Source organism: Oncorhynchus keta, unplaced genomic scaffold, assembly GCF_023373465.1.
Source record: "Oncorhynchus keta strain PuntledgeMale-10-30-2019 unplaced genomic scaffold, Oket_V2 Un_contig_15023_pilon_pilon, whole genome shotgun sequence".
In the NCBI taxonomy this organism is placed as follows: domain Eukaryota; kingdom Metazoa; phylum Chordata; class Actinopteri; order Salmoniformes; family Salmonidae; genus Oncorhynchus; species Oncorhynchus keta.
Window position 1 is genome coordinate 41,053 of NW_026279087.1, and position 12,824 is coordinate 53,876.

The following is a 12,824-nucleotide window of genomic DNA, read 5'->3' on the forward strand; positions in this document are numbered from 1 at the left end:
ACAAAGTTAATTCAACCAGTGGGAGGCTTGTAAATGACCCCAGGAAAATAAAACAAAGAACTCTTCATTTAGACAATGATAAACAGCAAGAGGGGAGAGTTGTGGTGGATATTATAAAATAAGGATCTGCTGGAGTCCAAGTCAAACCAAGATTCTTTATTTCTGAGCTCAGAGAATAACACACAGATTTTTAAAAAGACAATTTAAACACATGGAATCTGATCTACTCTATTTTCAAACTGACATACTCCATATTCACTTCATGTTTTGTTGTACAATTACATTTCATCTGGTATAAACAGGTAAACACATTGTCAGTCAACAATATAAGACAACGGGGCCACTGTGTGTGTTCTCTGATGAAGTCCATGTGAAGTGAAATATCAATATTCACACTAGAAGTAATTATTCTCTCCTGTGTGGATTCTCACATGACTTTTAAGTGACTGTGATGAGTAATATGTCTTCCACAGTCTGAGCATTTGAAAGGCTTCTCCCCTGTGTGTATTCGCTCATGAGTTGTCAGCATTCCTGAGACCTTAAAACTCTTTCCACACCAGGCACAATGGTATGGCTTCTCCCCTGTGTGTATTCGCTCGTGACATTTCAGTTGTCCTAAGCGGCTAAAACTCTTTCCGCACTGGGCGCAAGGTATGGCTTCTCCCCAGTGTGTATTTGCTCATGAGATTTCATGTTTCTAAGTGGTTAAAACTCTTTCCACACTGGGCACAATGGTGTAGCTTCTCTGCTGTGTGTTTCCTCACATGTCTTTTCAGACTTCCTAACTTGGTAAAACTCTTTCCAATCTGGGAGCAGAGGTGTTGTCTTGCCGGTTTGGAAGTCCCTGGTTCCTCAGGGTTTGTTTTTTCTCCTGCCAAAACAGTGTTTATTTAAAGACCTGGATGAAACCTCTACATTATAAAACTAGCTGTATGATATAGAACACGACCTAGACACTTCCTTAAACCTAAAATAGGTAAAGAAGTAATTTTCTGTGGAAGTCCAAAACTTAGACAGACACAAAGCACAGTAAGGTCTCCCCATTGTGGATTTGGGAAGATGTTACAAAAACTATAACATGTAAAATGTTGGACCCATGTTTCATGAGCTGAAAAAAAAGATCATAGAATTCTTCACTTATTCACAAAAGCTTCATTCTCTCAAATTTGGTGCACACATTTGTTTATAACCCTGTTAGTGAACATTTATCCTTTTACAAGATAATCTATCCTCCAGGTGTGGCATATCAAGAAGCTCATTAAACAGCATGATCATTACACAGGTGCACCTTGTGCTGGGGGGAATAAAAGGCCACACTAAAATGTGCAGTTTTGTCACACAACACCACAGATGTCTCAAGTTTTGAGGGAGTGTGCAATTGGCATGCTGACTTCAGGAATATCTACTGGAGCTGTTGCCAGAGAATGTAATGTTAATATCTCTACCATATGCCGCCTCCAACGTTGTTTTAGAGAATTTGGCAGTACATCAGACCGGTCACACAACCACAGACCACATAACGACGCCCAGGACCTCTACATCGTCTGAGACCAGCCACCCGAGTTGTATTCCTCTTTGTAATGAAGCCGGACAGATGATGAACCTGAGGAGTAATTTAGCTCTGTAACAAAGCCCTTTTGTGGGGAAAACAAATTGTCATTGGCTGGGCCTGGCTCCGCAGTTGGTGGGCTGGTGGGTGTTTATATTTTTGTTCTGTATATACAGCTGAAGTCAGAAGTTTTCATACACCTTAGCCAAATACATTTAAACTCCGTTTTCACAATTCCTGACATTTAATCCTGGTAAAAATTCCCTGTCAAATTATGTCAATTAGACTACCAGAAGCTTCTAAAGCCATGACATCATTTTCTGGAATTTTCAAAACTGTTTAAAGGCACAGTCAACTTGGTGTATGTAAACTTCTGACCCACTGGAATTGTGGTACAGTGAATAGTGAATTATAAGTGAAATAATCTGACTGTAAACAAGTGTTGGAAAAATGACTTGTGTCATGCACACAGTAGATGTCCTAACCGACTTGCCAAAACTATAGTTTGTTAAACAATACATTTTGGAGTGGTTGAAAAACAAGTTAATGACTCCAACCTGAGTGTATGTAAACTAGTTTTAATGACTCCACCCTAAGTGTATGTAAACTCGTTTTAATGACTCCAACCTAAGTGTATGTAAACTCGTTTTAATGACTCCAACCTAAGTGTATGTAAACTCGTTTTAATGACTCCAACCTAAGTGTATGTAAACTCGTTTTAATGACTCCAACCTAAGTGTATGTAAACTTGTTTTAATGACTCCAACCTAAGTGTATGTAAACTCGTTTTAATGACTCCAACCTAAGTGTATGTAAACTCGTTTTAATGACTCCAACCTAAGTGTATGTAAACTCGTTTTAATGACTCCAACCTAAGTGTATGTAAACTCGTTTTAATGACTCCAACCTAAGTGTATGTAAACTCGTTTTAATGACTCCAACCTAAGTGTATGTAAACTCGTTTTAATGTCTCCAACCTAAGTGTATGTAAACGAGTTTTAATGTCTCCAACCTAAGTGTATGTAAACTCGTTTTAATGTCTCCAACCTAAGTGTATGTAAACTAGTTTTAATGACTCCAACCTAAGTGTATGTAAACTAGTTTTAATGACTCCAACCTAAGTGTATGTAAACTCGTTTTAATGTCTCCAACCTAAGTGTATGTAAACTAGTTTTAATGACTCCAACCTAAGTGTATGTAAACGAGTTTTAATGACTCCAACCTAAGTGTATGTAAACTCGTTTTAATGTCTCAACCTAAGTGTATGTAAACTCGTTTAATGTCTCCAACCTAAGTGTATGTAAACTCGTTTTAATGACTCCAACCTAAGTGTATGTAAACTAGTTTTAATGTCTCCAACCTAAGTGTATGTAAACTCGTTTTAATGACTCCAACCTAAGTGTATGTAAACTAGTTTTAATGACTCCAACCTAAGTGTATGTAAACTCGTTTTAATGTCTCCAACCTAAGTGTATGTAAACTCGTTTTAATGTCTCAACCTGAGTGTATGTAAACTAGTTTTAATGACTCCAACCTAAGTGTATGTAAACTCGTTTTAATGACTCCAACCTAAGTGTATGTAAACTCGTTTTAATGACTCCAACCAAAGTGTATGTAAACTAGTTTTAATGACTCCAACCTAAGTGTATGTAAACTCGTTTTAATGACTCCAACCTAAGTGTATGTAAACTCGTTTTAATGACTCCAACCTAAGTGTATGTAAATGAGTTTTAATGACTCCAACCTGAGTGTATGTAAACTAGTTTTAATGACCCCAACCTAAGTGTATGTAAACTAGTTTTAATGACTCCAACCTAAGTGTATGTAAATGAGTTTTAATGTCTCCAACCTAAGTGTATGTAAACTAGTTTTAATGACTCCAACCTAAGTGTATGTAAACTAGTTTTAACGACTCCAACCTAAGTGTATGTAAACTAGTTTTAATGACTCCATCCTAAGTGTATGTAAACTAGTTTTAATGACTCCAACCTAAGTGTATGTAAACTAGTTTTAATGACTCCAACCTAAGTGTATGTAAACGAGTTTTAATGACTCCAACCTAAGTGTATGTAAACTAGTTTTAATGACTCCAACCTAAGTGTATGTAAACTAGTTTTAATGACTCCAACCTAAGTGTATGTAAAGCTTCCGACTTCAACTTTATGTCCATCTTCTCAAGGGTCTGTTTCACAAGGTCCACAAAGTCCTGTCCAGTCGATGACTCAGTCAATGACCGTAATGAGTCTCTCGTGGACAACATCAGTGACATATCGCAGAACTACTGCACACTGGTCTTTGGATGTTAAATCCTGTGTTGTGCCCATTTGTACTGAGAACATCCCTGCTGAGAACATCCCTGCTGAGAACATCCCTGCCTTTCTCACTTCAACAGCAATTGTCTGCTGAATCGACATTCTGATGACTTCAATTACTTTATTTGCTGTTTTGGGCAAAATAATCAAATGGATTTTCAGTGCTTTCGCTGTCCCTTTCTATTTTACCTGTACTGGGCACTGAACCTCTCTCTCTCTCTCTCTGCACATCTGGTTGCTCTGAACCTCTCTCTCTCTCTCTGCACATCTGGTTGCTCTGAACCTCTCTCTCTGCACATCTTGTTGCTCTGAACTCTCTCTCTCTCTCTCTGCACATCTGGTTGCTCTGAACCTCTCTCTCTCTGCACATCTGGTTGCTCTGAACCTCTCTCTCTCTCTCTGCACATCTTGTTGCTCTGAACCTCTCTCTCTCTGCACATCTGGTTGCTCTGAACCTCTCTCTCTCTCTGCACATCTGGTTGCTCTGAACCTCTCTCTCTCTCTCTGCACATCTTGTTGCTCTGAACCTCTCTCTCTCTCTCTCTGCACATCTTGTTGCTCTGAACCTCTCTCTCTCTGCACATCTTGTTGCTCTGAACCTCTCTCTCTCTGCACATCTTGTTGCTCTGAACCTCTCTTTCTCTGCACATCTGGTTGCTCTGAACCTCTCTCTCTCTGCACATCTTGTTGCTCTGAACCTCTCTCTCTCTGCACATCTGGTTGCTCTGAACTCTCTCTCTCTCTGCACATCTGGTTGCTCTGAACCTCTCTCTCTCTGCACATCTGGTTGCTCTGAACCTCTCTCTCTCTCTCTCTGCACACCTGGTTGCTCTGAACCTCTTTCTCTGCACATCTGGTTGCTCTGAACCTCTTTCTCTGCACATCTGGTTGCTCTGAACCTCTCTCTCTCTCTGCACATCTGGTTGCTCTGAACCTCTCTCTCTCTCTCTCTCTGCACACCTGGTTGCTCTGAACCTCTCTCTCTCTCTGCACACCTGGTTGCTCTGAACCTCTCTCTCTGCACACCTGGTTGCTCTGAACCTCTCTCTCTCTGCACATCTGGTTGCTCTGAACCTCTCTCTCTCTGCACATCTGGTTGCTCTGAACCTCTCTCTCTCTCTCTCTGCACACCTGGTTGCTCTGAACCTCTCTCTCTCTGCACATCTGGTTGCTCTGAACCTCTCTCTCTCTGCACATCTGGTTGCTCTGAACCTCTCTCTCTCTCTCTCTGCACACCTGGTTGCTCTGAACCTCTTTCTCTGCACATCTGGTTGCTCTGAACCTCTTTCTCTGCACATCTGGTTGCTCTGAACCTCTCTCTCTCTGCACATCTGGTTGCTCTGAACCTCTCTCTCTCTCTCTCTCTGCACACCTGGTTGCTCTGAACCTCTCTCTCTCTCTCTCTGCACACCTGGTTGCTCTGAACCTCTCTCTCTCTCTCTCTGCACACCTGGTTGCTCTGAACCTCTCTCTCTGCACATCTTGTTGCTCTGAACCTCTCTCTCTGCACAGCTTGTTGCTCTGAACCTCTCTCTCTGCACATCTGGTTGCTCTGAACCTCTCTCTCTCTCTCTCTCTCTGCACATCTGATTGCCCTGAACCTCTCTCTCTCTCTCTGCACATCTGGTTGCTCTGAACCTCTCTCTCTCTCTCTCTGCACACCTGGTTGCTCTGAACCTCTCTCTCTCTCTGCACATCTGGTTGCTCTGAACCTCTCTCTCTCTCTCTGCACACCTGGTTGCTCTGAACCTCTCTCTCTGCACACCTGGTTGCTCTGAACCTCTCTCTCTGCACACCTGGTTGCTCTAAACCTCTCTGCACATCTGGTTGCTCTGAACCTCTCTCTCTCTCTCTCTCTCTCTCTGCACATCTGGTTGATCTGCAGAATGAGATTAACATTGTAAATAACCTACACGTAAACGTGTATTACTTGTGCAAGTCATCGATTGTATGCCCCCAGATTACAGTCCTACTGATAATCTCATAAATAAAGCACATATTAATTCATCTAAAATCCTAAAAAAAAGCCTAGATGTTTAGGTTTGTGCTCTTAAGTTGTAGCTGAAGGTTCCTGCTCTGAGTCTGAACTGACCACCATCTCCAGTTCAGCAGGAGCACCTGAAGCTCTAGTGCTGCTGCTTCCTTCCTTCCTCCACCTTTGCAAAGAAAATACTCTTGTCATACTCACTATCATTAGTGTATCAGTAGGCTACATTAATACATTGCAGGGAAAAATTTGAGAGACCCGATGTCCTTTTTGGCATGTGGACACTGCAACGAGAGCGTGAGAGTCGTGCCTGATGCATGGATTCTGCATCAACTCATTCCTGCTCGCTATATTAACGCTGGTCAAGTTGACCATTCACGGCAGGCCAAAACGAGCCTCAGGCCAAAACGACCCTCAGGCCAAAACGACCCTCAGGCCAAAACGACCCTCAGGCCAAAACGACCCTCAGGCCAAAACGACCCTCAGGCCAAAACGACCCTCAGGCCACCGGAACGCCCGGTGCTCCCGACGGCCAGTCCACTGCTGTCAGGAGTTTTGCCTGTTCTACAGTTTTGTAAAGATAAGAGTTTGACTGGGACAGGCAATGTAACATCCATAACGTTCTCAGGAAAAGGTTTTGTAAAACAAGCCCCTTACATCGGATCATCTTGAAACTTTCTCTCCAAAGCTAACTTTCATCAAGGTTTTATATGGTCAATTGGTTTCTCTCTAAAGCTAACTTTCATCAAGGTTTTATATGGTCTATTGGTTTCTCTCTTTTCATTGGCAGAATCATTTTTCAGTGTTATGATATTCATAACATCCATATCCACCAGTCTATCTTCCTGTCAACTAACAGTACTCTGCTGGTTGTCCTGGTAACAGATACCACTGGGCAGATCTATTGTATTTGTTCAAACTAAACTACAGCACTTACTTTGATGAGTCAAATCTGATCCTTTCTTCTCTTCTCCTCCTCTCACAGTTCCACTCAGCTCTGTTGTTTTCCTGCAGTCCACCAGCAGCACAGACAACCTCTTCATACCCAGCAGTAAGGTGCTACCGGGAGAGGCAAGACACATGGACTCTGGGAGGGACGAAGGGCTAGCGTTGTCCTGGTAACCATAAAGAGGGGACACAGACACATATCATTATGGATGCTGATGTCACTGTTGTCATGAAGTGCTCTACAGAAACCCAGCCCAGACCCCGATAGAGCAAGCTGTATGCTAGACCAGACCAAGCTGTACCATCTGGTGTTCTGACCCGGAGAGACTCTTCTCGGACTCGTCAGCATCAGGATGTTGTTGAGGCTTCTTCCCAGAGGATCCACCATAGTCATGTCTCTCTCCTGTGTGAAAAGGGCCTAAAATGCAAATGTAAAAGGGTAGTTCCACAAAATGGTGCCTTTTGCATCCCTTTGATATAAGTGAAAATTATGCTCCAATATTGAATTTTTTAAAGCCTGTTGTATTAGATGAGGTGCACTTTAATGTTGACCACATGAATAATTCAATAAATCTCATTTGAAAGTCCCAGAAATATATCTACCAAACTGAAACTTCAACAATTTATACAGTACTGAACAACATATTCAAGTGTAGAACTTCAGTAGAATGCCCCTTAAAACCACACATTAGTTCAACAACGGCATAGTTTGTGCCCCTGTTTAAGACAGTACTCACTGGTGTTAATCTGATATTCTGTCTCCCCTTTCACTCCCAAGACGTCTTCCTCCTTCACCTTTATTGCGACAGCATCCTCTTCCTCTCTAAAATGTCCTTCCTCTGTTTCTTCAATAACATCATCTTCATCTTCCACGACAATGTTCAGTCCCAGAGCTTCATTCTCCATACAGCAGATCTCCTCTTCTTTAGCAAGGGAGGAGTAGTTAGTGAACTCATGATCAGGGATGTTAGCTAGCTAGCTAGCATTAGCGACTAGCCTAGTGCTAGGCTCAGTATCAATCTTAACACGTTTGCAAATTAAACAAGCACATTAGGTTAAAGTTAACCAGTTGACACGTCAACTGAACTGTGTACCACACTGTGATTAGCTCATGTACATTAACATGGTCTAAAGCGTCAATGTTTCAGTTTTATGTTGCCAGCAAGCTACCGGAGGTGGTTGAAAGAGAAGCCGCGTTGTTGTTCCTGAAGAAGTGTCCCGTCCAGTCCATTATACGTCATGCAAGTAGCATCACCTGAAATATCCGCCATCTGCTGCTGGCTGGAGTGGTAACGCAGTTTGAAACAATAGTTAGGACACTCTGTATTGGAAAGAACGTTATAATAATTTAACAATAAGCTGATATATTTTCTCTTCCGTCCTGTACACAGACGTAGAAGCTTAATATGAACATGTAGATGATGAATAAATACTTATATGAATAGTAGTGTGTTAATACATATTTGCTCTGTTCAATTATTTACATTCGTTTTTATCTAGATGTGACGGTACTCTTCACTGAAAGCTACGCTCTTTAAGATACAAATCATCCTGTAAACCACACTTTTTCTCCATCCCTAACAAACACAGCTGATTAATCAAACTGCATTCTAAACTGAAGATCATGATTAGGTGATTATTGGAGTCTGGTGTGTTAGCTTGGGCTGGGGTAAAACTGTGACACCAATCAGGCCCTCGAGGACTGGAATTTCCCAACCCCGCTGTAAACAAGAGAGCAAATGTATTACATGCAAATATCACTTGATTATCAGAGGTGTGTATTGTGACATCAGATAGAACTACTCAGACATTCCAAATATCACTTGATTATCAGAGGTGTGTATTGTGACATCAGATAGAACTACTCAGACATTCCAAATATCACTTGATTATCAGAGGGTGTATTATGACATCAGATAGAACTACTCAGACATTCCAAATATCACTTGATTATCAGAGGGGGTGTATTATGACATCAGATAGAACTACTCAGACATTCCAAATATCACTTGATTATCAGAGGGTGTATTATGACATCAGATAGAACTACTCAGACATTCCAAATATCACTTGATTATCAGAGGTGTGTATTATGACATCAGATAGAACTACTCAGACATTCCAAATATCACTTGATTATCAGAGGTGTGTATTATGACATCAGATAGAACTACTCAGACATTCCAAATATCACTTGATTATCAGAGGGTGTATTATGACATCAGATAGAACTACTCAGACATTCCAAATATCACTTGATTATCAGAGGGTGTATTATGACATCATATAGAACTACTCAGACATTCCAAATATCACTTGATTATCAGAGGGGTGTATTATGACATCATATAGAACTACTCAGACATTCCAAATCAGGCTTCATCCACATCATGAAGGTGGATATTGATCCAACCATTTCCAAAGTAATGACAGTAATGATGGAAACAGGATATGCCTGTATACTTTTATAAATGCCGACAGACGATTTGTTACTTCGTTTGACATGGTGGGGTCATTTTGTGTCAGTAAAAATGTATGAGCGAGAAAAGGGGGTGGAAATTCCTTTATGCGCAAATGTTTATATAATAACCATCATCTCGAAGTTATCTTGGAGTCACGTGATGATATGTTGTGTGGTCCTCCCACTACGACTTGGGAACCCATGTAGTTTATTAGGCTACAAATTAAATAAATGATGAACTTCACAGGGTGGTGAAAGTGCAGGTGATGAGCTTGATGCTCCTTTCCAATACATTTTGAGGGTCTTATTCTGGTGACATGATGATTGATGCTTGGTTGCCATTTGACAAATAAAATAATATCTCTCTTATCCATAATAATCTCATCATGTAGGTAGCCTACCAGCACTGTATCTGTGAGCTGTTTTTGGTCACATACACATGGTTAGCATATGTTATTGGTCACATACACATGGTTATCAGATGTTATTGGTCACATACACATGGTTAGCAGATGTTATTGTGAGTGTAGTGAAATGCTTATGCTTCTAGATCCGACAGTGCACTCATTTTTCAACCACTCTACACATTTCTTGTTAACAAACTATAGTTTTGGCATGTCGGTTAGGACATATGTGTTAATGACACAAGTCATTTTTCAACAATTGTTTACAGACAGATTATTTCACAATCCCAGTGGGTCAGATGTTTACATACACTAAATTGACTGTGCCTTGAAACAGCCTTGAAAATTCCAGAAAATTATGTCATAGCTTCATAGCTTCTGATAGGCTAATTGACATAATTTGAGTCATTGGAAGAGCACCTGTGTATGTATTTCAAGACCTACCTGGGGCACTTCACAAAATAGATGGCATCATGGGGAGGAAAAATTATGTGAATATATTGAAGCAACATCTCAAGACATCAGTCAGGAAGTTAAAGCTTGGTCAGCAAATGGGTCTTTCAAATGTACAATGACGCCAAGCATACTTCCAAAGTTGTGGCAAAAGTTGTCGCAAAAATGTCTTAAGGACAACAAAGTCAAGGTATTGGAGTGGGCATCACCACGCCTGACCTTAATGCTATAGAAAACAGATAATTTTACCCTTTTAAAAATAGTTATAGGGGGAGGTCCGGGGATGTCTGTCTTTGAAAGGGTCATTGTAATATTTTAAGATGTCCCTTTACTGATGACCTAAACCTACAAGTCAAGGGGTCTGAATACTTTCCAGAGAAACTGTAAGTGATTGAGGACAGAGCATCATTGCTATATTCTAATTACAATCATTGACCCATAAGGAACAGATGACCAAAGCAATGCGTGACCCATGCAGAATTAAAAACAATATCTCATGAGAAATATAATCGAATAAACAAATGGTTGCTGGTGGGAACATTGTATTTAGTCAGGATTTCATAAGGCCAGGAATGTAATTGAGAATAACAATAGACAATAGTTAATGTTGCTAGTTTAGGGATGAAGATAACATTGAACCTTCACTAAGGATGTTTGAGACAATCATGAAACAGCAATCTGTGGGTGAGTTGTAGTGGATATTATAATATATGATCTGCTGGAGTCCAAGTCAAACCAAGATTCTTTATTTCTGAGCTCAGAATAACAGTTTGGTATTTTACTAGGATCCCCATTAGCTGTTGCAAAGCAGCAGCTACCGCTCCTTTCTGCGGTCAACACAAACATGACACATAATTGTCACGTCTCTCGTCGGAAAGCATGGACCAAAGTGCAGCGTGGTAAGTGTTCATGATTTTTATTTAATCAAACAACATTCGAACAAATTAATTATACAGAAAACAACTACCCAAAAACACAGGTGGAAAAAGGCTGCCTAAGTATGATTCCCAATTACAGACAACGATAGACAGCTGCCTCCGATTGGGAACCACACTCCGCCAAAAACAAAGAAATAGAAAACATAGAAATAAAGAAACTGGAATTTACCCGAGTTTCACACCTGGCCTAACCAAAATAGAGAATAAAAAGCTTCTCTATGGCCAGGGCGTGACAGCGCGAGCTTCTGGGCCAGCTGCAGCTTTGCTCCGATCTTTCCTTGCAGCACTGGACCACACGACTGGACAATAATCAAGATTAGACTAAACTAGAGCCTGCAGAACTTGCTTTGTGGAGAGTAGTGTCAAAAAAGCAGAGCATCTCTTTATTATGGCTAGACCTCTCCCATCTTTACAACCATTGAATCTATATGTTTTGACCATGACAGTTTACAATCTAAGGTAATGCCAAGTAATTTAGTCTCCTCAACTTGTTCAACAGCCACACAATTCATTACCAGATTCAGCTGAGGTCTATAACTTAAGGAATGATTTGTACCAAATACAATGCTCTTTAGTTTTACAGATGTTCAGGACCAGTTTATTACTTTGGCCACGCATTCCAAAACAGACTGCAACTCTTTGTTAAGGGTTTCAGTGACTTCATTAGCTGTGGTTGCTGGTAGCTTATATAGTTGAATCATCAGCATACATGGACACACATGCTTTGTTTAATGCCAGTGGCAGGCCATTGGTAAAAATAGAAAAGAGTAGAGGGCCTAGAGAGCTGCCCTGCGGTACATCACAGTTCATATGTTTGACATTAGAGAAGCTTCCATTAAAAACCCTCTGAGTTCTATTAGATAGACAGCTCTGAATCCACATTATGGCAGAGGTTGAAAAGCCATAGCACAAACATTCTTAAACAACAGGTTATGGTCAATAATATCAAAGGCTGCACTGAAATCTAACAATAGAGCTCCCACAATCTTGTTGTTATCAATTTCTCTCAACCAATCATCAGTCATTTGTGTCAGTGCAGTACACTCTATTCTCTATAAGCATGCTGAAAGTATGTTGTTCATTTGTTTACAGAAATATAGCATTGTATTTGTTCAAACCATTTTCCCCCAACAGTTTGCTTAGAGCTTGCTGCCAGCTTATAGGTCTGCTGTTAGAACCAGTAAAGGCAGCTTTACCACTCTTAGGTAGTGGATTAATTTGGCTTCCCTCCAGGCCTGAGAACAAAGACTTTCCTCTTGGCTCATATTAAAAATATGACAGATAGGAGTGGCTATAGTCAGCTACTGTCCTCAGTAGCTTTCCATCTAAGTTGTCAATGCCAGGAGGTTTGTCATTATTGATCGATACCAATATCTCCCACACTAACTTTACAAAATGCAATACTTGCTCTGCTTTTCTTTCATGATGTTTTTTAAAATCTATTCTTCTTATATATAGCATCTTAGCTGCTGTGTTGTTTTTTTCTTAATAAGTTTATTATTTTTGTTGAGTCACATAATTTCTCAATTTGCAGTACAGATGTGCAGCCAGACTTATTAGCCACTCCTTTTGCCCCAACTCTTTCAAACATACAGTTTTTAAATTCCTCATCAATCCACGGAGCCTTAACATATCTAACAGTCAGTTTCTTAACAGGTAGACATAAGCTTATCAATAATTGGAAGAAGCAATTTCATCTGGTAAAAACAGGTAAACACATTATAAGGCAACAATATAAGACAATGGGATCACTTGTGTATGTTCTCTGATGA

At 40.4% G+C, this 12,824-nt stretch overlaps 1 protein-coding gene and 1 long non-coding RNA gene across 6 annotated transcripts; both read right to left on the reverse strand.

Moving 5' to 3' along the window:
• Positions 1-689: 689 nt before the first annotated feature.
• On the reverse strand, positions 690-7,735 carry LOC127918834 (zinc finger and SCAN domain-containing protein 21-like). Its single transcript, XM_052502072.1, has 4 exons — positions 7,534-7,735; positions 7,099-7,214; positions 6,786-6,963; positions 690-871 (listed from the first exon to the last, which is right to left on the reverse strand). The coding sequence occupies exons 1-4, from the start codon at positions 7,700-7,702 to the stop codon at positions 690-692; spliced, it is 645 nt and encodes a 214-aa protein (XP_052358032.1). The 5' UTR covers positions 7,703-7,735.
• Positions 2,192-3,035, reverse strand: LOC127918833 (uncharacterized). Of its 5 annotated transcripts, XR_008100957.1 has the most exons (4): positions 2,840-3,035; positions 2,667-2,771; positions 2,527-2,596; positions 2,332-2,491 (listed from the first exon to the last, which is right to left on the reverse strand). It is a non-coding gene; the product is annotated as an uncharacterized LOC127918833 (long non-coding RNA). The 5 variants fall into 5 exon arrangements; XR_008100960.1 differs by lacking the exons at positions 2,332-2,491; positions 2,667-2,771 and adding an exon at positions 2,192-2,281; XR_008100961.1 differs by lacking the exon at positions 2,667-2,771 and having other exon boundaries at positions 2,332-2,421.
• Positions 7,736-12,824: the final 5,089 nt, after the last annotated feature.

Coding starts and splice junctions, on each gene's coding strand:
- LOC127918834 (XM_052502072.1), bottom strand. CDS start 7,702: ATGGAGAATGAAGCTCTGGGACTGAACATTGTCGTGGAAGATGAAGAT. Junction 7,215..7,533: donor AGAATATCAGATTAACACCA/GTGAGTACTGTC, acceptor TTTGCATTTTAG/GCCCTTTTCACACAGGAGAG. Junction 872..6,785: donor ATCAGATTTGACTCATCAAA/GTAAGTGCTGTA, acceptor CTGTTTTGGCAG/GAGAAAAAACAAACCCTGAG.